This window comes from Haemaphysalis longicornis, unplaced genomic scaffold, assembly GCF_048455015.1.
Source record: "Haemaphysalis longicornis isolate Haplotype H1 unplaced genomic scaffold, Haemaphysalis longicornis Haplotype H1 scaffold_1, whole genome shotgun sequence".
Lineage (NCBI taxonomy): Eukaryota > Metazoa > Arthropoda > Arachnida > Ixodida > Ixodidae > Haemaphysalis > Haemaphysalis longicornis.
In genome coordinates, this window is record NW_027526203.1 from 216,276,800 (window position 1) to 216,303,168 (window position 26,369).

The following is a 26,369-nucleotide window of genomic DNA, read 5'->3' on the forward strand; positions in this document are numbered from 1 at the left end:
ACTACATGCTACGTCTGCTATCTCTCTGACTGACAACAGTGCCGCTAGATGTCCACTGGTAGCTTCCCCAACTTCCTATTACAGTTAAACCTCGATGTAACGAAGTCGGTAAAATTCGTAATTTACTTCGTTACATTGAAATTTCGCTACATTGAAATTCCCGGTTATAATGAAGTGTTCATCCCGTGAAGCGTTTCCTGAAAAAGAAAACGTGGCGCGCATACACGGCCGGCGCACTGTTTCTGTTTCTATCGGTGCTTAATCGTCTACGCGGGCATCAGCGTGATCCGCATGGAGCGTTTTCTTCCCGCAAAAACGCGCCCCGCAAGCCACAGGCGCGCTGACAAAGCCGCGGAGACCACCCGCACGATGCGGGTAGCTCCAGCGACCGATTCTAACCGCTCGCTGAAACGCAACTCGAGGGGCAAACGAGAGGGGTATGCGAGAAAAAAAGCGGATAACGTGGGTGAAATTTTCACTGTAAAACGTCATACGCGCCGCTTACGAGAGCGCCCATCAAATATCCTTCGCGGCGGCCTTATCGTCTAGCCAGCCGGCATCCCCGAGCGCTTCGAAGCTCCCGCCATAGGGTGCGCGCCTCCCCATTGGCGAAACTGGTCAGGCTCCTCCCACTGCTGCGCGCAGCGCGATTCACTTCCCGCCGCCGGCACGCAATCGCAAACGCCGGTGTGAAAAAAACAAAAAAAAAAAACGCGCGTGCAAGGATTCACAAATGCTTGCTGGGACGACGAAACCCAACAAGCATGAGCGAACTCGAACGAAGCGCAAAGCGGCGGCTTGCGGCGGCGGCGGCAACGCCAGTGGCGATTAGGCTTACCACCGCGGAGGATATTTGATGGGCACTTTCGTAAGCGGCGCGTGTCACGTTTTACAATGAAAATTTCGCCCACGTTATCCGCTTTTTTTCTCGCACGCCCCTCTCATATGCCCCTCGAGTTGCGTTTCAGCGAGAGGTTAGAAGCGGTCGCTGGAGCTACCCGCATCGCGCGGGTGGTCTCCGCGGCTGCGTCAGCAAGCCTGTGGCTTGCGGGGCGCGTTTTGCGTTTTTGCAGGGAGAAAACGCTGCGTGCGGTTCACGCTGATGCCGATTAAGCCGTAGACGATTAAGCTCCGACAGAAACAGTGCGCCAGCCGTGTATGCACGCCACGCCGTTTGTAGGCAAGGGACTTAATCAAAGACTCCGTGGCTGGCTGCATCCGCGGCATTGGGCGACCCGTGTCGCCGTTCGCGTTTTATTGGGACTCCATTTCGGCGCTTGCGTCTTCCAAAATCTACTTCTACAACTTAAATATCGTGCCTCGTTCTCCATGAAACTTCGTTACATTGAAATTCCGGCAAACGGGACTTCGTTACACAGAGGGTGAAAATACATGGTGTGCATACACTTGAAGTTACAAAAAATTCCGTGGTTCGTTACATCGAGGGTTTCGTTACATTGAAGTTCGTTACATCGAGGTTTAACTGTACCTCCAAATCCCATTCAACGTTGTAGTGGCAGTGCGAAATGACACCCTCTAGAACCACGACAGAACATTGGAGCACTTTGGTGCAATTTCGCAGATTTTTATCAGAATGGTGCAAGAATTCTTGTTTGGCACAATTCGGCGCAGGAGTGGGATCACGGGCTTTTTCAGCCTTTCCCGAGCAGACAGATGAATTCATCTTGCTGATAATTTACTTCTGCCATGCAGCCAATTCGCATGCCTTATAAGCACAGCAAACGTCACCTTTAACCCTTGTTTGCATAACAGTTGACCTAGTTTGCCCTTAATTTGCCGACTTCCCAGCCCACGCATGTTGTGTTACTCATTAGACGTCTTCACCAGAGGACTGCGCAATGAACCGAAGGCACAAAAGGCAGCTCAAAAGGGGTACTTACAACAAGTGCCCCTGGCAGAGGGTGGGAGCTTGCCGAGGATTTTCAGCGTCTCTCCAGAGAGCTCAAAGCTGGACACTGAGCCATCACTGAGGCAAACGGCAAACATCTCGCACACCACGGGGTTCCATGCAAAGTCTTGTAGCATCACACCTGGCTGTGTACCAAGTCGGACCATAGCGATGGGTCGTGTCTCCAATGGCTGGCGACAAAAAAAAAAAAAGAGAGAGAGAGACAGAGAAGAAGAACAACAACAACAGCGCATTGTGAGTGTTTCCACAGGTGACATGAACTTCGAGTACAGTCCAACATCAACAACCCAATTGATCCCACAATTTTCAAAATTTCTCCAACAAAGAAACAAAAAGTTAGAATATAGAGCCAGTAAAATTCAATTGATATTGTAGGCAGCCCAAAACTGTCAGTGCCAAACGAGCCCACATAAAGTGTTTTTTGATTCGTGGAATTAAAATCGGAAATCAGGATACTAATGCTATGTGCAAACACAAGCTAGCGTGCAGATGACCTGACGGGCCCCCCTCCCTGAAATTTTTCCTCCTCTCCTGTGGAACTAAATGTCGAGCATGACGATTAGGGGATCCTACACAAAGACTAGACCCCGCTCCACTGGAAGCTACAATTGCAACAAACCATTCACCAAGGCCACTGAAGCAATATTAACTTTTGGCTGATAGGGATACACGCAAGATACTTGAAGCACCTTTTAACTTAGACACCCGGAACCTTCGAACTTCAGGACAATGAAAGCACCAACCCATACAGCGGCTTTCTGCAGCTAAGGACGTTGACATTCAGAATCTAAAACTGCACACGAGGACAAAGATGCAAGATCTTCGTCTTTGCACGCTGTTTCCCATCCTTAATGGACACATACCAGCTAACACAGCTTGCTCTCCTTTTGAAGGAGTTTTTTGCGGGTGCATTTGCTTGGTCTTCAAGAGAGTCACCAATAGTCCACGGAGCTTCTCGACTCTGTTCCAGACTGTGTGCATCTGTGTGAGAATTTATCGATGTTAAGAAAGCCCCCAACTGTTGCTTTTGTCCTGTCAGCAAATCCGATTTCCCACAGCCTACCATGCACAAGAGTGGTAAGGTCTAGCACAGTCGAGTACCCAAAAGGGCACCCCAGGCATTATTCTGAACTTGTCATGCTTGTCTATCTCTTCATTCCACCAGGGCCTCCTAAGAAAACAAATGACATTGGGGGCTTAAGTGGGTTCAGATGTGCATAAAAGCTTTGACTTGTCCTTGAACTATGAGCTGGTTTTACGAAATCTTTTATGGGAAATTTAACTAGCAGGGCGCTTATCTAAACATCTGGTTTGCCATGGAAAGGGTCACATCACTGAGGGTTAACCTTCCCCTCAAAAGAAGGTCCTAGAATGAAATTCTATTGTTGTGCACCCTCCGTGCCTGTGGTGCACGGGCAGCATGCTGTTCCCGTAACGCTGCTTCGGCACAAAGGGAGCATTTACTCGCCGGTTGAGCAATATGCTACTCTTTCTGGGCTTGTTGTTATTCACTAAGATGGGTAAGAAGGGCAAGGCCCACAACAGGGCATCGTGACAGCTCTACAACGTAGGCAGAAGCTGCTGCTTTAACAAGGCAAGAAGTGAGACAGCAGGCTAAAGTAAGAGACCGCCAATAAGGGGCAATATTTTTTCCTTGTTCATACTGCCTGAAGCTTCAACCTGTTGTAGTCCGTTGTCAGGCCATGCCGGAAAATGCAACATGGCCGGTGCAGTCTGTTGTCGGGTTCCGCCCAACTTGGGTGTTAAAGGTTAAGGGGGGATGCGGCAAGTAAAATGACCTTTTTATATATGGACCAAATTGAATTCAATTAGGAGCATTTCTGTAACAAATTATTCTAACAACAAAACTGAAATCAGTTTAAGGATACCTTTTATACTTTTCTAAGTTAAGACTAATTACCTTAAACTTGCATTCAGCATAATTAACTACTAATTAGGCTAGAGGTCAGCAAGATTTTTACGTCAGTGTGATCAGAAATATCTATTCTGTGGAAGGAAGCTATTAGATTATTGCATTACATCCTTTAAGCATAAAGAAAGAACAAGAAAAGTTTCCCCTTCCTTTCAAAATCACAAATAGTTTCATGTCAAAAAGAAAGTGAAGCTTCTGGCTTTCTTTTTGGATACCTAAAGGAAATAAAGCACTAATCCAGGGGTTCTCAAGCATGTTGGTCCCAGGGAACTCTGCTAAGCTCTGTTAAGTGCCAAGGAACCCCCCCACCCCTCGCCATTTTTCATTCCATTCACCCTACATTCACGTGCAATAAATTAAAAAGGATGCAAGCTTGCTTGCTTTTGAATTTTATGCACGTGAATGTCGATTTTACGCCAGCGCGTATGCTAGCAGCACCTATCTCCAAACAGGAAAAATACACATGGGGGTAATATAAGGTTGAGATTCAAGTGCAATATTTTAACCACGCAGGCCGTTTTCGGAGACTGGCTTGCTACAAGCTGCTAACGGGATTTATTGTGCAGCTCGCACCTTTCTGTTATGCTATATTCTAGGCACTATAGTTATGCACTGAGATGTGCCTACTGACACTCAGGCATGAGTAATGGAGGTTCCTTAGATCGATCGCACCTTGGGTTCGCCTCACCATCTAAGTCACTTGGCGAGTGCGGAACCAGGGAAAATTTCTCAGTGGCTCACGGAACCCCAAGGAGGGGCCTGCGGAACCCCTAGGTTTTGCGGAACCCACTTTGAGAAACCATGCACTAATCTAATAGCTTCCTTGCACAGAATAGACCTTCCTGATCCCACTGACATAAAAATCTTGTTGGATTTTTGCTAATTAGTTAGTTAATCTTGGAGAGACTTTGTGAAGGCAATTAGTCTGGTAACTCAAAAAGTATAGAAGATATTTTTAAACTGATTTAAGTTTTGTTATTAGGTTAGTTAACTACACAAATTCTCCAAATTTAACTAAATTTGGTCCATAAATAACAAAAATAGTTTTAATTGCCATGTCCCCCATAAATTTTGCGGTTTTTCGCACTGTCATACACGCGCATTCTTTGTATACATAATGTGCCATCTCTTGAGGGATAAGTGAACTCTTGAAGTTTACTTCTTTTTGCACTAAGATGCAGCACAATGCTCAGCACGGGCCTTCTGGATCCCAGAGAGTTTTCACATGCGCTTTTCACTGGTAAGCATGGCCGCTTTCTCATCGCGTGCACTCTACACTGGTGCACTTAGCACAAGCGGTGATGACTTCAGTGAGGAAGAGAATTACGCGTCTCCATCAGCCATCAATGACAGTGATTCGACAGAAGCAAGTGACGAAGACCACGACAGCAGTGGAGACAGCACAGTGCGGATAATTACTGTGCGAGCTATCCATTTTTTCGAAAGAAAATGAAATGGTGGCTGGCGAAATCTTTTTTTTTCTGGCTTCTCGAGGGTTCCATTGCCAGCAGTATTATTTCGAGGTGCACACAGCAGCAGAATCTTGGTGAGAAAGAGCAGCGACACCTGCAGTACTGCTGCAACCTCAACCAACAGCTGGTGGGTGACCTGAGGGCTCGAGCCAAAAAGCGGGGCCCATCTGCACATATGGAGTGTGAGGAAAGGCTATATAGGACGAGCCATTTCATCTACAAGCGTCCAGGTCAAAGCAGCAAGAACTGAGCTAATTTTAGCAATAGAAAAACAAAAGGAGGCAGGAGGGAAACTGTTTTTCTGCAAAACCTGCAGTTACAACCCTGGCCTGCACCCAAAAGAATGCTTCGAGCGGATTCACACGCTGCTCAAATATTGGTAAAGGAGTTGCAAGCAGAATGCAAGAGAAAAAAATAAATATCCTGTGAAATTTTCTTGCACAGTTTGCGTTTTCTTCAGGGCGCCAGAAACTGCCAAAACAGTTTCGGACCAGAACGGCGGAAAGTGGGTAAAAGGTTAAAGAAATTTTATCCAGACAAGTCTTCTAAGGTATATTTGTATGTAGATAAAACCAAAGTCCTTCAGCATATGAAGTTTCAGAACTCTCCGTATCAAAGAGCAGCCCTTGATTTGCATCCCTGTTATGTGGGACACGCATTTTCTGCAGCCATCTCATTACGCATTGCGATGTTTGGCATGTTAATCAAACGGCCTGAAATCTGTAATTAAGACGTATACTTGCAAATCCCGAGAGATTTGTATGCTGCAAATTCAAATTTCTGCTGAAAGATGGCAGCACAACACGTGCGCCCCTCATCACAGGGGGGTAAATGAAGGGACGCTTCGTAACTTTACATAGTAGTAAAGAACTCTGGATAACACAATTTTAAAAAGGCTCTTAATGCCAATATTACGGTTTTCGCAACCACAAGCAACTTTATAACTTGTTTGCAGGCTATGCCAAGTAAGAACGGAACACTTAAAGGGGTCGTGTGAAGAGATTTTCGAACTGTGTTGTGTGGGTACTTATCTGTGGAACCTTGATAAACAAACAATGCATACCTGTTTCGTTGCCCGATATCAGCAAATAGGAAAACAAATGCAGTTACGGTTTCACTGAGGCTTTTCTCTTCAACTCGTGAAGTGACGTTTCAGTAAGTCAGTAAGAAGCCAATCACAGTTCTCCATTGTCTGGACAATATGTCGGCATAGAGTGGGCTTGCAAAGGGTCAGATAAAGCTACAACATCGGCACCATGATGAAACCCACCCTGCAACTGAACAGGAGATGTCTGATCTCTGATACGACTGATCAACATGGTCAAACTTTCAGTCAACAACGCAGGCGAGTGGCGCAGGCAGAAGTAACCACGTTTAAAGTAAACTGGGTATTTGTAAGCTGTTTACGCTGTCTCGCATAAGTCTAAACTGTTGTCTGCCTGCCTGTATTCTTGAACAATCTTGCCGACGCCTGTCTCACGTAGCCTGTAATGTCAGTTGCGCGAATGTGAAATCTATGACCTGACGAGATGAATGACCGAAAGCTTAAAATGAGAATTTACTAGCGAGACGCAGTGATACAGTGCTGAGTCGTCGAGTCCCACCATCACGCAGTTCGATTGCTTTCATGTTTCCTCCAAAAACAATATTGCTAATAATGTTTCGTTGATTGGGTATGCTCCACTTTGCCTTACTGCAGAAGTGTTCAACATTAAGTTGGCGGTTAATGCTCTGGGTTGATTAGAATTCATGAAAACACACCGGAGCGTTGGGTTACAAATGCGAAGCAGCTTTAACGCCGCAGTTTTCTACCGCGCGCGCTTCTTTCGACGATGGTGTAGTGGATAAAGTGAGGCTGGCCCTAACATTGGGCTGGACCGGCGGCTGCAAGTTCAAATCGCACACGGGGCCCTTCTTTTTTTGCTTGGAGTGGTGTTGTGCCATTTGATACAAAAAAGGTAAGAATCCGAGGCGAATTCAGCAGAACAACGTGAACTTCAGCATGGAAACTGGCTACAAACTGTACAAACAGCCAGTAGGTCTGAGTTCTGCTACAATGGTTGCCACACAACTGAAGCAGCCGTGACACCGGTCACGTCGATAGAAAACTGTTTATGGCAACGAATAAAGGATGCATTATCTTTAAAATGTCGGGTTTGCAGCTGTACAGAGCAATATACACAAATAGCATTTAACTGGTTTAACTCTCAAATGCTCTTACTGTGACATCACTGCTAGTTGCGCTGCCACCCGACAATGCACACATGGTCACTTGCAATGCACCTCAAAACGAGAATTTCAAAGGCGTTTCCTGAATTCTAGAAGCAATGGATTGTGAGAATGTTTGGGATTTATGTTCTTAAAAGGTCGTTCAAGCAGACAAAATTAAGCAAAGGCAAATGCATTTTCTCTTCACGACCCCTTTAAGTGGCCCACAACACCCTCATGGAAGCGCGGCCTCCCTAGACACTAGTGCCAGATATCCCTTTAGTATACCTCAGCTCAAATCTCTATGGCGTACCATCACCTGTCCTTCCATCCTGCTGTCTGATCAAATTCCTTCAAACCTGGAACTTTTCTCTCATGCCAAGCCTCCCTTGTCTACATGAAAGAGAGCCGAACTGCACAGTGTGGGGGAATGCAAAGTGACCGAGATGAAGTTATTTTTTACGTACATAAAAAAAAAATATTGCATTTACCCACTCAGTGCATTTCACCACTAATTTGTACTATAAAAAGACCATCAAAATTTGTATCCAACAGAATACCCATCAGGCAACGTGCCTGCAGGTAAGTAGGCGGGCTAGGTTGTAAAAAGCTGTCTGCTTCCAGACCAACAGGCTTCTGTTGTACAAGACCAACCAGCCCATTTGTTCTAAGCTTCCTGTGATTACTGTCTACATGCCAGGTGTAGCACTTCTACACCAAAGACGTCACTAAGTCGCGTGATGATACGGAAACCCCTCAGTTCATTTGCATTTGTTCTAAAGAATTTCGGAAAAAGTGCCTCACAAAGTTTGGGCCTTCTTTCTTAGATTACAACCCCAGAAATAGAAAACTTGAACAGGAATCACGAGGCTCTCGATAATTTAGGAGACTTCACACAATGCACTACTTCCTAATGCACTACATCCACTCCTTTCTTGCAGCTTTGATGGAAAAAAAAATAGGTCACCTCAAGATCCACATTCTTGCAAGGACAAGAAATTAACATCCAACAAGTTGGCCAAAGGCTTACAGACAAAAGCCCTTTCTCGGACAGCAGTTGCCCGAATCACCCAATGCACGAAACCAGCAGCTAAAAGACGATGGTGAAAGTGCACATGATAGACGAGTGAGCAGGATTATGTGAGTAGCCCCTTTAAAGCCCATGCACTCTGACTGCCGCAGACCTTGAACTACAGCCAAAGGATAATTACTTGGCAATTTTCATAATGGGCCTCAACTGCAGCCAGTGTGTCCAGGGGAGAATAATACATTCAGTACGCACGTATGCACAAAGAAGCACTCTAGTGCCACGAAATCCTAGCACTGAACAATGCCAGCAATGCGCTGCATTTCTCACCTGGGCCGCAAAGCCCCGGACATCATACATGTCAGCCACGGGCACCCCATCGCGCACCACTCCGACGGCCAGCGTCAGGTCGTCGGCGCTGAGGGCCACCAGGAGCACGGGCCCCGTCGTGGGCAGCAGGCGAAAGGGGCACTGGTCCGTCGGGGCCCTGCTCCCCGGCCCTTCCTCCGCGTCGCACTCTTGGATGTCCTCCAGGGTGTAGATCTTCACCCCTGCGTGGGGGACACAAAGTGGTCCTGAGTGAAGCACTCTGAAAGCGGCACTCCCCAAGAAATCCTGGCCATTGCACTAAAGTACGCTTAATGCATAAAAATGCACTTTAACAAAATCCTGCACGATTGAGTACCCCCAGCCCATACACCTCCTCAGGGCCCCCTTCGCAAATTATACAAGCATGGACAGCACAGACAACCTATATTCCAGTTGTCTTAACGTGGTTTGTGACCAAAAAAAAAAAAAAAAAACTTGCGCAGCATTAAATGTGACAGCAGCACTGCCTCACTTCTGCCCAAATAAGGCTGCAAATAAGGTTGCATTTGTCTACACAAATACTGATATATGAAGTGCCCCACTAAGTGCAACAAAACTTCAAAAGCAATGCAGTGATGTGATTGGGTTGAATCATTTTGGAGCAGCAGAATCGGCTTTTGGAGCAGCCAGAAAAAGTATTAACAGGGTTCGTACAGGCTTCAAAAGCAAAAATTCAAGGGTTTTCAAGGACTTTCAAGGACCAGAAAACACATTTTCAAGGTCCCCATCTAATGTTTTATCAGGGATTATTTATAACTTTTCCAACACAATGCAAAAGTTTTTTATTGCGCAATACCTAAGCACATTAGTGCACGTTTAGATAGGTGCTAAAGGGTTCGTAAATGCTCCCCCAGCTTTATTTTTTTATTATTTCATGGCTGGTATTTAGAGGTTTTTTTTTTCTTTGCGTTTTGCTGAGGCTGTTTGATTTCAAAACTTCGTTAATGTTGCCTGCATCTCCTGCTTTGGCAGCAAGAGTATCAGCTGAAATTAAATCGAGTGAGTGTTGCCTCAAGGCAGGATGAACTATGTACACGTCCACCATTTGCACGTAAACGCAAACATAGATGGAGCGTAAGAGGCACAGCAAACATGCAATGAGCAAGCGTCCACAGACTAGATGGAAGATAGAAAATAGAGAACACAAGCTGGCTTTCACTGGATTGTATCGTGATATGGATTGGATTGACAAGTGCCTGCTCCCAATGTTGCCTTGTAATAATGAAAATCCACCAAACTTGTAATTTCATGCAATACACTGAAACTTGATTGTTACACTGTCTCTTTACATTTGTTCACACCTAAAATCCATGACAAACACTAAATTCTTGTGAAAAGACAGGGCCATTGATTCTCTCCGGAAAAATCAAGGGTTTTCAAGGACCATTTAAAAATTCCAGGACTTTCCAGGGGCGGTATTCTCGAGTTTTGTCCCTTTTGCGTCCCTTTCAAAAGTGTCCCTTTTGGCGAGCCCTGATTGGCTAAAAGCAAACAACCGGAAGTGACGTAACGCAAGCGCGTTGGCATGATATGGCATGGGCACTTTCACTAGCGGCGCGGATGGTACCGTTTTCGCCCACATTACCAGCTCCTTCACCGCACAAGCAACTCTGTGTGAACCTTGAGCAGCATTTTAGAGAGTGGTTGGAAGTAGTCGCTCGAGATCCCCACATTACTTAGAGGCCGAAACGGCCGCCATGTTGCCCCCGCCGGCCGCGCAGCGCACAGCTTGCGGGTGTTCCATGGCAGCATCAGTGCGCCTGTAGCATGCGTGACGCGTTTTCGCGAGAAGAAAACACTTCAAGACTCCCTCCTCTTTAACGCTTGTGGCGTAAAGAGCATGCCACATCGAGGAAGCCCTGAGAAACGAAGCTTCGGCACAAGATTGGCGCAGATTGCTTGAAATCAGAGTCCTTGTAGCAGGATTTACCTCTCGGCGCAGTTAGGCGCAATTGCGCAGCTATCACATCACTGCCAATGCCTCTGAAGTTTCTGCTAGAAAAGTACCCATACAAAAATGCCTTATGGGCGTCTATAGAAAAATGTATGGTGAGCTATGGCCGCCTATGGGTCCCTATGGTCACCCATAAAAGTGCATAAATTAGGCTATAGCCAGCTATTGAAGTTTTTATGCATCCTGCCCTAAAGAATGTAAACAGACTCGAAACCATTGAGCTGTCTTTTGCCAGCTATTGAAAAGAATTCGTCCTAAAGCTAAAGAGAGAAAGCCATAAAAGCTCATTTGGCTGGATATAGGCCGTTGTCTATCTCTAAGTCTACATAATTGGAACCATTCAGCTGTCTTCTGCCAATTATTAGAGAGAATCAGCCCCAAAGCTAAAGAGAGGCACCCATAAAAGTTTCTGCGGCTGGCTACAGCGCAATATATAACAGTAAACCTTTAGACGTGTGACAATTAGGCAACATTTAGCCGGAATTAGGAAAGCGTTTGGCGCAGAATTTAGAGGCTTGCATCCATAAAAGCTTCCTTAGCTAACTACATAGTGACATAAGCCTCTAAGTCTCGAGCTGCTAATAAAAAAGTGTTAGCCTATAAAGGTATAATTTGAGTGCACCATTAAATTCTATTCCGCTAGTTCCAATATGACTGATGACGCGTAATTTATACACTCATGATTTACCTAGCTACATCTACAACACAGACTGAATAACGATGATGAGGTTCATCGGCCAGTTATATGAAAGTTTTTGTTCAATAACGTTAGGTACCTAATATACCAACAATACGATTAAAGGCAGCTACAGACAGATTTACGCTCAAATTCAGGTTGCAACTTTGGATACTGTGCCTCCGCAAAGCTTGCGAATGAACGTCGACTGAAAGACGTATAAGTTCGGAGAATTCTTCCTCTGCGGCCCTTCGCTGCCGCGGTCAAGTGAAAAAGCGGGCTTCTCTGAAAACGGCCTTCTCAGCGTCGAAGCAAATTGGAAAGAACTTTCGCGGCCCCCGTTCCTGCGGGCGCAGTCAGAAATATGGTGGCATCTGCGAACAACCGCATTCCTTTTCCCGCGGAGCTCACTTTGAAATTAGTCATTGAGAAAGGGGGAGAGCGACCCAAGCTGGACCGAAGGAGGCAGGGAAAGGAAGTTCTTGGAAGCGTTGAAAAGGTAGAGGGGACCACGACCGGCCGGGGAGGTGCGGCGTGAGTGCCGCGCGCGTCGATGCTGTAGCCGGGTCGTGCGAAGGGAAGTTTTCGTGGAAAAGAGCGTCAGGCGTTCCGTGCTGTGTTAGTATTCGTGCGCGCAGCAATAATAGTGGCAGAAAATTTTTCCTGAGTACTGATAACAGATATAGTTTTTTCGGATGAAGAAAACAAAACGTTAAGCGATGTTGTATTTGCCAAATAAAATCATTACCAGAAAACAAGTTAGAAAAGGTCGAAAGATGGGCGCGTATCTCCGCACTATTTGCTAACACGATGGACCTGCTTATACCAGGATGTACTCAGTCAGCCACATCTCGTCTCCTTGCTCATGTGCGCGGGCATGGCACGTGTTGCCTGATGTTGGAAATTTACGACTCGACTGCAATGTGCTCGTGTTGATGGTGTGACGCCAAGCAAATGTGCCGCTTTTCGCTGTTGGAAATTTCGGTGTTTACGGTGACAGTGTTACGATTAATTCAACATCAACTCGAAGTCATGCGAAAATGGATACCTGCGATACCGCGACAGGAATTTCATCGTACGCAAAACAGCAGGGTGAGTAATCTTACGAACTGAAGAAATGCAGGACTTTTTTTGGTGTTCAAGAATACGTTTCCAAGCTATCCTGCACCCCATGGGCATTGCAATGTACACAGAAGTGAAAATTTCGCCGCGGTGATGAGACAAATATAATTATTTTTTCGCTAACTGAGAAAACGTACAAGGAACTAATTGAACGGACTTGAAAAACGTTTTTTTATTATTGCATTATGTGCGACCGTCTTCATTGTTTTATTAAGAGTGCATTTCCATTTTAGCCACCATACTTGCAACTTTGTGCATTGAGCACTGAGTGAAATGAACGACTTCTGAGTGTTCTATTTTCTGTGGACTACCCAGCACCTCGGTGTCTCGGTGGGCGTTCATGGAAAATGTGTTGCGTGGCTGTCGAGCGAATGACGTAAGCGTGAGCCAGAGTGTTGGAATGCGTGTGCTGTGTGTTTCGATCGGCGTGTGTAAACAACAGTTTACTGGCGGCGAAGTAACGTAGATAGTAGCCCTTTATGTAATGAATGGGATGAATAAACCCCTTGGTTTTGCTTTTCTTGTTTGCCTTTGTTTAAGCCTTTTGTGAATGAAAACTGGCGACGTGTTTGCAGTCGCAACCTTGCACTCCCCCTATATCGCTGAAGTGTTCATGGAGCATATATTACAGAATGCAGATAGCCACACAACCTAAGTGCCATAGGAGAAGTTCTAGAGATCCGCACGGCTATATGCCGGCATGGCAGCGTGTTAATAATTTCCCAGAGGCTGCTGCTGTCGCTGTGTTTCAAGTAGTGGCGATTCTCTTCTGACTGCACTGACGAATGTTCCCGATTATTTGTAGTATCATCTTATTTAACTACAGGTTATTTAAGAAATTAAAATGAATAATTAGCTTTTACAAAAGTGGGCACAGCCATATCTTTTCTTTTACAAAACTGTGTACAGTGCAGAAAGGAAAGCAAAATGCCTGCAACTATGTGGTCATTTACATACTCTGTTTGCAAGTTTTATCATCTACAAATGCCAGAGGAAATCCTGGGTATTACTTGTGTTTTTATTGTTGATAAATCAAAACCTTAAAAATTACGTCCTGAAATTTGGGTTTTATTTCAGTTGGCGGGACACACTATTCAGCAGATTTATTATCTTTCTGGGGTGTAAAAAAAACTTGACAAGTTGTGTGCGTTACAATCAACCTGAGTGTGTGCTTGTGTAAATAGCAGCAGCGCAAAAATGAGCCACTTGAAATAGCACAATCTCCATGGTGATTTTCTGTCATGCCAAAACTGTGAGACAGTTCACCTTATAATTACGAATGGCGTTAGTGTGGCATTTGCCGTAGGTTGCCACGAGGGGACCTGGGATTTCCCTTCCGTGTGTACGGTTGTGTTTTGGCAGTTATCCCCAAACATGTGCATGCACACTCTACTTCCAAGCACACAAAGGTTCGTAGGCCATCGCCAAAGTAAACAGAATTCGTAATCACAAAATGATTCCCTATGGAGGCGTAGTGCCCTTGATAAGAAAAAACGGCAAAGCTTTATGTCTTTAGCACATTTTTTATGTCCTTCTTGAACAGGAAAGGTTTTATGGCACTATACTGTAGTGTCGCTTGTATGACGTGCCATGGCCCCATCCACAGCAAAGGAACTTGTATGTTTCAAATATGAGTTCAACAGTGTGGTTGTACACAGACTTCAAGGTGTACTGCAAACTTGGGGCACTGAATAAGAAAGAACACTCGTAACAGCTAGACATCCCTGCAAGGTTCTTTTTTTTAAAGGCCACAGTTCCATGGTACCGCCAAACACATTAATTATGAAAAAAAAATTAACCACAAGTGCCTCGAGCATCCATGTCAGAACTCAGCCCACTATCAAGCAACGCACTTGGTCGAGCCACACGCACAAAAGCACAGCCCTTGTTTTTCTAAGCATCTGGTGCCTGGATTGGCCTGTTTGTGAAAATTCAAATTTATTTCTCAATGAAAGGAAGTGAGATATAAAGTGTACAAGGGGAATTTGTGTGTTACCAGAAATAAAGTTACTGTGGAAGGGAATCGCCACGCCAACTCGCGGCCTCATGCACAGCTACAGAATGTTTTAACCTTCAAGTCACATGGTCTGCTTTTTGGAGACACATTTAACCCTTTCAGGGTCAACGACGTACATGTAGGTCATCGCTTGTATCTTTAAGAAGCGCATCTTTTTCGGTCATTTCTCTCGCTTGCCAAGAGCTGCCACACTGCGGAAATAGATAAAATTTCTTGCTTGCACAGATGGCTCTTCTTATCTTTTTTTTTCCTGCATGCTTTACTACAGCGGTGCGCAGGCTACCGCTTGCTCATCTGGTCACGCGCGAGCATGCAGCCGCTAGTTTCGGTTTCGTCCTCCGGGTGCTTCCCGCTTCTTGCGGCCGTGAAACTGATGCGCTTCTTGCGCTTTTCCCCTTCTTGCACTCACGAAACTTTCTTAGAATTTGTCTTGTGTTACTCATGAATAAACGACATGTATGTAACAACACAAAAGATTTTTTTGTCACTTTATGGTCATCCTAAAAAATTATGATAAATTTTTCTCTAAATAAATTCATCCGAATAATTTGAATTAGCAATAGAAAAAATCGACCCTAGGGGGGATGCATCAGGGTCACTTTTTTTTTATATATGGCAAAAAAATGTGACCCTGAAAGGGTTAAAGGAGTACTGACACGAAATTTCTCGCTTTCAGTTTTTATGCTGTGAAGAATACCTATTGGCCCAGCAATTACGAAAATCGAACCAAAAGCCGTCAGCCGCCAACACAGAATTAATTATAGCACATTTATTGCAACCAATTTCAAATTTGGTCGCCACGCGGAAAAATGGCCGTTCGAAGGCCAGCCTGCAAGCGGGCCAGCCTTACGTCACGGTCTCACCCGTGACGTCAGGGACGTTCGCCGCATCGTCTGCTACGATTGCACATGGTCCGCACTCGCCCGCGCAGTCGACATGTCGTCTGAATCGTCAGACTCGGATGAGTCGCTGCCACCCGACAGACAGAACAACTTTATTTGGCCAGGCGATTAGGCCGGCGATGTCTTCGCCATCGTCCGTTTTTTAATATCACTGCAGCTCGAACCGGCACAGACCGTGATAGGAACAGCTTGTCGCCACTCTTCTAATCAATCTGATCGTGAAAAAGAAGTTCTACATGCGAGAAAGTAGATGTTAGTGTGTTGAAAAATTGTGCTAGGGGTTGTTATCAGCGCTGAATTTAAAAGTGGCGTTCAGATATTTGCCGCGATGGTAAGCCTACGCTGACCGGCAGCGGAGGTTCGGCGCTCCGACCCAGCACTGCCGGCACCGCGGTGCGGCGAGCGATGATGATGATGGTTTGATTTTATTGGCACAAGGCCGACATGGGCAAAGAGCGCCAAACAGAAAGTTATTTGATGAGGAGAGAACACGAAATAAAATCAGTTAAAAACTATGAGTACGGCTGGTGTAAAGGGCCAGGGTGAAGAACAAGAGTGGTTAAGAAATAAATAAGGCGGCTGGTGTATAGGACCAGGGGTAAAACTATGGATGGTATGAGATGAGTTGTAAAAAGTGAACTTCTGATAGGAACTGAAAGGTGTGCTGGACAGAAAACATGGCATCGTCTCCTAAGAAGTATGACGGGTGTGGTGGAATATGTCGTGTGTGTAGTTGTGGGAAGTGTTTGCGTCGTGTAATGTCGAGTGCCTTACATTGTATGAGGATGTGGATCACGGATAGGGCCTCTCCGCACCTGCTGCACAGAGGTCTTGGAGATCCAGTGAGCAGGTGCGGGTGCGTTGCGTGCGTATGCCCTATCCGTAATCTAGCCAAGGCGACTTCTATGTATCTGTTGCGTGTATCGGAGGTGTACGGTCCCAAGTGTGGTTTTATTACATGTAACTTGTTGTCTGTTTGTTCACTCCAATGTGTTTTCCATGTTTTGCGAAGTTGTTGTTTGATGTGTGGTTTCACGTCGGTGTAGGGCAGTGATTCTCAAATGGGGGTCCGCGGACCCCTGAGGGTCTGCGAGAGCATTTGAGGGGTCCGCGAAGCCTACCTCAAAGCTTTTACTCAAAACTTTTTCTCGATTTTGCCAGCACTTTCTTGCAATGCAAAAAATGTAGCTTTGTCGCATTACATGTACGTTTAGTTTCTCCGCGGAGCACCTATTTTAACAACTGCTTTTTGCACGACAAGCCAGCTATGAGAAGGAAAAAAGCATACACAGAAGAGGCAATATATAGGTGTTCAGAAGAATTTTAGATTCAAGACCAGATTGTTTAACATGGTGCGCATCGTCATTAGCGTCAACCATAAAAGGCGGGCATCGAATAAGTGTGTGGGCTACGTAAGCTGCAAGTAGAAATTGTTTGACATTATGACACCAAACAACATATGCTCCATCGTGGGGTCCCCCATCACTTTAGCAAGCCCAAAAGGGGTCCCCGGGGCAGTCATGGCTGCGAACCACTGGTGTAGGGTAATGTGGTGATGTCTACTGCATTCGAGAGTATAGCAGCAGCGGCCATTCGATCCGCAGCTTCGTTCCCGGCTATACCACAGTGGCCAGGGACCCAGAAAAGGACGAGTTCAAATTTGTGGACATACGCCGACATAATACCTTTGATGATAAGATTTACAACGTGATTTTTTGAAGACTTTGTTGATGACAATGCCCGCACAACACTGAGGGAATCTATATAGATAATGGATTGTGGGGTGTGGCTTTGGAGTATATGATTAACAACAAGAAGTACACCATAAGCCTCTGCCGTAAAGATACTTGTATTACTGTTAAGAGTTCTAGTGACACTAAGGCCGGGCCCATGCGCCGCGCAGGACACAGAGGTGGAAGTCTTAGAGGCATCCGTATAAAATTCAGAGCACTCATACTTCTGCTGCAAATACAAGAAATGCTGCAGAATTGCACATGTGGGAGCTCGGTTTTCATCTATATGTGTGAAAGATGTGTCGCATGATACAGGGCGGAGATGCCATGGTGCTATAAAATCTGTCAGAGAACTTTGGATTGTATCTAAAAAGGAGACAGAAGGCTCTGACACTTCCTCTCTAACTCTGTAAGAGAAGGGCGCAGAGAACGATGGTAGATTTAAAAGGAGTTCAGTCATGGATGTATCATGAAAAACTGATTTAAAAGGATGGTGTGGCATGGATGAAATTTTAAAGGCATAAAGGAGATCTGTGTATGCTCGCTGACGTTGTAGGTTCCATTTGTTGCACTCCACATAGAGGCTTTCGACCGGGCTAGTGCGGAAGGCGCCACACGCCAGGCGGAGCCCGAGATGGAGCACTGGGTCCAGCATTTTGAGGAATGTTTTACTTGCTGACCCATAAACGACGCTACCATAGTCCAATCGTGAACCTATCAAGCTGGTAAAAACACGTAAAAGAAGTTGTTTTTCAACGCCAAAAGAAATGTGCAAGAGAACCTTCAGGATAGTCATTGTCTATAAGCATTTATGTTTTAGTTTTTTTATGTGTGGGATAAATGTGAGCTTTTCATCGAAGACTATGCCTAAAAACTTGTGTTCCTTTTTGACAGGAATCGAGACACCATTGAGTTGAATGTCTGGATCTGGCCGGATGCCACGCCTCTTGGAAAACAAAACACAAATGCACTTCCCGGGATTAAATTTAAAACCATTGCTATCTGCCCAACCAGCTAGCTTGTTAACACCAAGCTGGACCTGGCGCTCACAGACAGACAAGTTACAGGATTTAAAGGAGAGTTGCACGTCGTCTACATAGATTGAACAGGAAATCGACGGTGGCAGCGCCTTCCATTCATTTTCACAATAAAAAGGGTGCAACTTAAAACTCCACCTTGTGGCACTCCATTTTCCTGCACATGAACCCTACAGAGTGCAGTTCCAACTCGCACACGAAAGGTTCTTTGAGACAAGTAGCTGGCAAGTGTGTTCATCATGTTACCTGTTATGCCGAAGGACTTCAGGTCGCTTAGGATGCCACACCGCCACGCGGTATCGTACGCTTTTTCCAGATCAAAGAATACCGTCATACAATAGTGTTTGTGGAGGAAAGCATCTTTTATATAGGACTCGAGCGCGACGAGTTGGTCGTTGGTGCACCGCCCTGCCCTGAAGCCTAGCTCTCGAGAAGACCATTGTACTCAAGAAAGTACACGAGCCGCCTGTTTATCATCTTCTCGAGGAGCTTGCACAGGCAGCTTGTAAGGGCGATGGGCCGATAGCTAGCGGGAGAGGAAGGGTCCTTCCCTTCCTTCAGAAAAGCCACTCTATGGCCTCCCTCCAAGAGCGAGGAATGTGCCCCGAAAGCCACATGTTATTGAATAGATGTAGAAGTGTTTCAAGGGTGTCTGAGTGTAGATGTTGTATCTAGTGTATGTGATTTTGTCTGCACCTGGAGCTGAAGGCTTACATGTTGTCAGGGCTGCCTTCAGCTCATGAATTGAAAAAGGAGAATTGTAAGAAGTGAGCGACTTGTTGTAATCACACAGGGACTTCTTTTCCGCAGATGTTTTGTGTTTCATGAAAGTGTTTGTGTAGTGTGCCGAACTGGACACGTGTTCGAAGTGTTGTGCAAGTGTGTTAGCCTGGTCTTCCAGTGTGTCCCCTGTTGTACTAACCAGGGGCAGGCTGTGTGTCTGTTGTCCTTTTAGTTTTCGTATTCGTGTCCAGACTTTGTGTGTGTCAGTGTATGAGTTGATGGAAGTGAGGAAATTGTGCCAACTCTCTCGTTTTGCCTCACGGCGCACACGTTTTCCTAACGCCTTGGCCCGTTTGAACAAAATAAGGTTACCCGACGTGGGGTACCGACGGAGGATACCCCACGCCTTGTTCTGGCCCTCTCGCGCCCGCCTACAGTCCTCATTCCACCACGGCCTCCACTGGTTGCGCGGAGTACCAGAGGCGTGGGGAATGGACTTTTCGGCGGCGGCGAGGATGTGCGCCGTGAGCAGTTGGGTAGCTTCTTCAACGTGTAGGTGTCCTATGGATGTGTGGTGTAGTTTGGATGTCTCAGTAAATGTATTCCAGTTAGCTCTTGCTTCGTTGAACCTGTTGTGGGAAGATGGACTGCATGGGCCTTTACCTATATATGTTAGTGAGGTGGGGAAGTGGTCAGTGCCATATGGGTCAGTGCCCACACCCCACTCAAGACGTGGAAAGAGAATTGCCGAACCAATAGCCAAGTCAAGATTTGAGTATGTATTGTGTCCTATGTTATGGTATGTCGGCTGTTTCTTGTTGAAAAGGCATGCTCCAGAGGAGGTTAAAAACTTCTCTATCAGGCGACCTCGGGCACCCGTGCGAGAAGAGCCCCAAAGAGAATTGTGTGCATTGAAGTCGCCTGTTAGGATGTATGGTTCAGGAAGCTGGTCGATCAGCGCCTCAAAGTCAGAGCTCAGAAGTGCAAGATCAGGAGAGATGTAGATGGAGCATACCGTTATCAACCTATTAAATAATATTGTGCGGACGGCTACAGCCTCAAGGACGGTGTTCAAGGTGACAGGGTGGCATGCTAAGGATTTGCGGGCAATTATGGCCACACCGCCAGAAGAGTGTGTGCAGCCATCCCTGTCTTTCCTGAATACCAGGTAACTATTCAAGAAATTTGTGTGTTTGGAATTAAGATGTGTTTCCTGGACACACATTAAACTTGGCTGGTTGGCATGCAGAATCTCATGCACGTCGTCAAGATTATTCAGAAGGCCTCTGCAGTTCCATTGAACTATGTTTTCTCTTCCCATTATGATGTGTTAGAGCTACTGGAGTGTGATTATTTATGTAGGGTCTTTCGGGGCTTGCACTCTTGGGAGGGGCTTTTTTGCCTTCTCTACTGACCTGGACGTCGCAGCCCGTTCCTTCCGTTGCGATGAAAGCCGGAAGGGCTCGACGTCCATGTTGTCATCTGAAGGCAAGGGGGTGCCCAGCGGACTAGGCCCCCTTGACGTGGTACCCTTTCGGGTGTTCTTTACCTGCGCTGCCAGTGCCGAAGGCGTGGGGAGCACCACAGGTGGCACAGGCAGTGAGGCGGGGGAGGGGGTCGCTGCGACTGTCTCCGTCTCCATCTCCGTGCCCTTGCGTGTGCTTTGGGCCGGTGGAGAGGAAGCAGTGGATGCAGCGGCATCCCCAACAGACGTTGTTGCCACCACAGCCGCTGCTGGGTGAGCGAGCGGTGCGGAGGCGGGTTGGGCTGCCATAGGCAACCCAGGGGGGGGCGGGGGCGGGACCAAGTCCGACTCGCGGTACTGGGTCCCTGCCGAAACCAAACGCCACTCCGCCCCCCGGCGAGCTGCGTCGACGTACCTGCCCAGAGGGAAGGAGGCGAACCTCTTTCGCGCCTCTGGGAAGGTGATGTTTTCGGTTATCTTAAGGTTAATGATTTTTTTTTCAAGATGAAACTTTTCACAAGCGCGAGAGTATGCTGCGTGTGGACCCTGGCAATTCGGGCAGGTGAAGTTGGTTGCAGTGCAGTTGTCGGATAGATGATTGTGCTGGGCGCATTTGGCACATGTTGTTCTGCCTCGACAGGAGTTGGTACCATGCCCGAACCTCTGGCACTTGAAACAGCGCCTCCGGTTCGGGATGTACGGCCGGACAGAACAACGGATGAAACCTGCGTTGACATGCTCGGGCAGTGTAAGCGGTCGAAAGTCAGGATCAGATGTTTGGTGGCTATTTCTTTGTTCTCTCTCCTGATGACGATGCGCCTTACTGCTGTCACGCCTTGGTCTTTTAGGCCTTCGAGCAGATCAGTCTCTGTCTCGGTTAGGAGAACTGCCTCAGAGATCACACCTTGACAACTGTTCAGGCTGCGGTGGGGTGTGACCCTGATCTCCAGATCTGCCATGCGGGTTTGTTTCAGGAGGATTGTGGACTGCTGCTGAGTTTTAACTTCAACTAGCACTTCCCCAGTTCTGAGCTTTTTGGCGTCATATGTTTTGCCGATGATACCTTCAAGGTATTTAGAAACAAGAAATACAGATTGAGAGGGAAACCGGCTTCGATTTGTCCACAGATTCAATGATCAAAAAACGAGGGTAGTTATCTTGTTTTGGGAGCGAGATAGAAGGCAAAGAAGGAACAGATACCTCGGTGCGGCCCCTTTTAGGGGGCCGATCACGGTTGGGGGGGGGCCTTTGAAGATACCATATGGCATAGTATAAAAGCAGGGAGACGGGGGTACTTTCTCCTTTGACCTTACCCTGGTAGTCAAAGAGGTCCCGGAGCTCCCTGCCTGGTAGACAGGCAGGGAGCCCATCGGCCGGAGCTTGACCAAGGCTCCGACGGCCACCGTTCGTGGTTTCTAACCCTCCACTATAAACACATTGCCACGGTTGGATCCAGCGTATGTTTGGGGGCTCGGGGTCCGCGGTATCGCCAGTACCGTCACCAAGATTGCTCAAGGTGCCCCGTGCGGGGGGTGCGGCGAGCGGCCGAAAGATGGCGCCACCTGCGCGCTAAAATCAAAACAGGCCAGGGCAGATGTCTTGGTCACCGATCACTGAAACGGAAATTATTGCCAAAATAAAGCTCCATATGCGGAAAAGGGGATGATAGTGTGGTGAAAAGTTGCGTAAGGGATGGTCATTCGCAGTTGTACAGATACCAGTGATCAAATAGTCGCCAGGATACTAAACCTAAAGTTCCCAACACCCAAGCTGACCAGAGCAACGCTGAGCCCGCTGGCTTGGGCGACAGTTCTTGCGGCCGCCGTCGCGCACGAACTCAGTCCACGTTTAGTACTGCATGTCGTCGCGTGGAAAATAATGCATCTTGGCATCAGCGTCGATTTGATCGGACAGGCATCCACGAGCAGTACTTCGCATTCCGCGAGCTTGCCGTAGCACAACTTGGGCGAGCTCAGCGACGTGCGCATTGACATCGCGCACCGCGCGGTGCCGGCACCGCGCAGTTTTCGGCAGCAGTGCAAGGGTGCGCCGGCCACAAACTGAAGAGCAAAGATGTCGAACACGCAAAGTTTACAAGCATTTCTCACACAGCTACGCCCACGTCTCCTGCCCAAACGAATACCACCGACAACAGAAGCGCAGGATATCGTTTCCGGTTCCGAAAACGACTAGTATATGACGTCACCCTGAACCGGCCAGACACGCAGGCCGATGTTTCGTCACACCAAAAGCGATTTCGCTAGTGCTGCCGATTTGTGGAAGCTCACGGCCGGGACAATCAAAATCGATTTTAGATGTGATTCCGGCCTCGGATCGCTGCAAAAATTTCTGTGAGGCATCTGTACAAACAATTGAAGCCAATTATATCATTTTTTAGGCGTCAAAATTTGGTGTCAGTACTCCTTTAATTAAAGCCAGCTGCTACTGGCTGTAGTTCTTCCTCGTGAATGAGCTGGCTAGCCAAGGGCCTTGCTGCACAGCTAGAAGCAGCTCCACGTTGCGCGTCAAGTGCTGACAGATAGTAGCTGGATTGCTTCAACCCATTTCTTAATTTTTTTAAATGTGTGTCAGGAGTGAGACAGCTCGAACAGATTTGGGAGTAGTTTTTGGAGCAGCGAAATTCTCGTAATTGTCCGTTTTGAAAACGCCTGTTTTGCGTCCCTTAAGCAGAGGGCTTTTGGTAATACTGCAACTGTTTTTGAAAATGCATTTTAACGAACTGAAACCACGTAAAGCTACCGTTTATATGTTTATTTGAATGTGTTCTAAAAACCTAGTTGCGATGAGATTTTTTTGTGACGACGTTGAAAGTTTTCACCGCAAGTGGACGAACGTCCAAAGATGGCAGCTGCAGCCAGCTGTTTCTTGTGACAGTAAAGTGTGAACAATGCTACGGCTACTCAGCATTTTATTTTTTATTTTTTTGCACTTGGTCCCCGTTTTGAGGTCGGTGACAATGACCGTGCATCAAAATAACCCTGCCGTTACGTATTTCGGCACTCATGCACTTTCGGCATGCTGACGTGATCTTTTCCAAGAACCTCGAATGGTGTGTTATGCCGTTGAAATTTTCATTGCGCCCTACAAGTGAAAAAATGTGTAAGTGGTGAGGGTTTTCATTTCTTGACAACGTACCTGTTGCACGTGAAGTCTACGAACATTAAGCTGGTATGAGTAATCGGCAAGTACCAATAAACAATTATAATTTCATGCCGAGTGTTGTGTAATTGTGGTCGTCTGCTCGACAGCTATCGAGCTCACAGAGGATCATTTATTTCACTGCGTGATGGCGACGGCGTGGATGCACCGGCTCACAGAGGGAGCTGCGACAGCGATATAGTTTCTGCACTAGCGACCACTGAATGAAAGCCACCAGTAGTGAAGAAACAAAGGGCGCATATCACTTGGTCCTCGACACTGAACCCGCACTGCAGCCGGCCAAGTTCGTCCCAAAGCTCGAAGCAAAGACACTGCACAGTCCTCTTTGAGAGACGGAAATGCTTCTGTAGGCATTTCAAAACTGAGTCTACATTACTTCTCGACCACCTGTTCCGCCGGCAAGCCAACAACAAGGCGACAACGGAAAAATTCTGACCTTCGTCTTTTTCAAATTCAAATCGTCTGCTCCGAGAAGCCGCAAACTAGCTCTGCCGCGCTTGCGTTACATCACATCCGGTTGTTTGCTTTTGGCCAACCAGAACTCGTTCAAAACAGACACTTTTGAAACGGACACAAAAGGGACAAAACACGAGAATACTGCCCCAGAATAATCTTGATTTGGAGCAGTTCACGACGTTGAATATGTTGTATTAGGAGCTTAAAAAATCAACTTTGCAGCAACTTTGGGGGAGAAGTACACCTTCGAATAAGTTCCAACTACTCATAAAACTGAAACAACCTTTAGAGAAAGTGTTTTTAACAGAGTATCACAAGATGCACTACCTCCTTGCAAACTCCTTAAATTGTATTGAGGCTGTATGCATGGACAGCGTAAAAAACTAAGAAAAAATTTCAAATTTAAAGACGCTGCAATGGTAAGGCGTTTTTTACCATTTGAATTCTGGAATTATTATTTTTGCAATCCTTGGCTGCACTGCACAAACGAGTGTAGAGCCACAGCAAAAGTTGCACAAAGCAAGGCGGCGGACGTTGCCCCATTTAAATCACCGAGGTTCACATTCACCTGGATTGTAATTTGAGTAATGTTGCTCTGTTTAGCCACCTCGCTTTTGGCATTAAATTTCACTTCACATACATCAATTATTATTACTCGCGTAACCAGTCTTATCAGTAGCTCATGCCCGAACACATCGTGGCACTGCAGCCCGCACTGCAACTCTTGGCGTGTTGGTTCAACTCCCAGGGCTCACGAGCTCACTGTTGAACACAGCAATAACTGAACGTCCTATAACATCACAATGAGCCCAAAGGTCCTCTTTATGAACCCCGATTGTAGACACACACACCACGTTTCACACTCAAGTACCTGGCACCGCACTGTTTTCAATGGACTCCGTTTTTCGAGGTGTGCTACTACCCATAATCTTGCACATGTTGTCAACATTACCACTTTGTTAGCGTCACTATTCAGTACCACAATAGATAAACGACTACACGGGAATCCAACTGACCGCGTAACCTAAACCAGGAAAAAGATCAGCCAAGCGCACTGAGTGCTTGAACCACGCAGCAGCCGCTTCGCCCAGTGCCCCTGCTTTTTGTCGCCATAGCGACGCAATATAGAGGCGTTTCAGCAAACGCAGCCGGACAGTCAATCATGCTTTAAAACTATCATTTGCTCCATTTCACAGTCTTTCTTCTTTCGTTGTTTGAGTGTTTGCAAGTGAGCAACGATAAGAGCAGTGACCGGAGGGCAGAAAGTGAGGGTTCAGTTGACAGTGACAAGTTGATCCCCCCGTTCCCCAGTGCGCTACACCAAAGCACTAGATTCGCCGTGGCAGGAATGGGCCCTACACCTCGTCCCTCGACTGCTTAAGGTGCAGCCGCACTGCAGAGAACTGCTGCACCTGCTATGGAGGTGCTGTTGGGGCGTTGCAGGTGGGCAGACGGCTACTGGCAGTTGTGCTGACGGCTTGAAAATACACAGGTCCGCACAAAAGTAAACGGAGCACGGGAGCGGTGGCCACATTGCATCGTGGCACCGTCTAGGTACACCGACGAGAAGCAACAAGCAGCGTTCTGGGGATGCGTGCGCACTGGCCCCACCACCCTATCTGACAATGATTAATCGTCACTCTTCTGGCGTGTCTGACTGTACGTGCCAGTTTTCAAGGGGCAGCGCTCGGCTGCAGAATGGCGCTGAGTCCACCACTTTGGAGTTCGAAGAAGCTACGTGCTTGAAAACGTGCCTTGTTTCGCGCTATTGAGCGCAACCATCGATGTCCTCGTCACGGGCCACATAGCATTTCCTTCCTATCATGCGAAACTTTTCTGGGCACACGCATTTATTTACCTTTCTTCAAAACACTCCTGCGTTAATTACTGAGAGCCATTACTCAGAAGCAAACAAGGCCATCCATTATAAAAGAAGGATCTCTGAAGCAGCTAGGATTGTTTAAAAAAACAAAGGACAAATCCTAAAGATTCATTCTTAGTTTGTGCTGGCTATATTCCGAAACTACATTTTGTTGTCGGTTTATTTGTACTGTTTTGCAAAGGCAGGCCCTGGAAAACCTAACAGGCAGATGATGCAATGCCACTCGTGAGCAGGACATCGATGGCAGCGCACAATAGCACGAAACAAGGCCCATTTTTAAGCG

At 46.7% G+C, this 26,369-nt stretch overlaps 1 protein-coding gene across 6 annotated transcripts in view; it reads right to left on the reverse strand.

The window, feature by feature from the left end:
* The window catches only part of Nup214 (nuclear pore complex protein Nup214), a 221,979-nt gene that overhangs the window by 194,033 nt on the left and 1,577 nt on the right, over nucleotides 1–26,369 (reverse strand). For all 6 annotated transcript variants that reach the window (XM_077673352.1, XM_077673339.1, XM_077673343.1 and 3 more), the window contains exons 3-4: nucleotides 8,901–9,121; nucleotides 1,902–2,100 (exon numbers count right to left, since the gene is read on the reverse strand). In XM_077673352.1, the coding sequence (XP_077529478.1) occupies nucleotides 1,902–2,100; nucleotides 8,901–9,121 (420 nt within the window). The remainder of the gene's footprint in view (nucleotides 1–1,901; nucleotides 2,101–8,900; nucleotides 9,122–26,369) is intronic.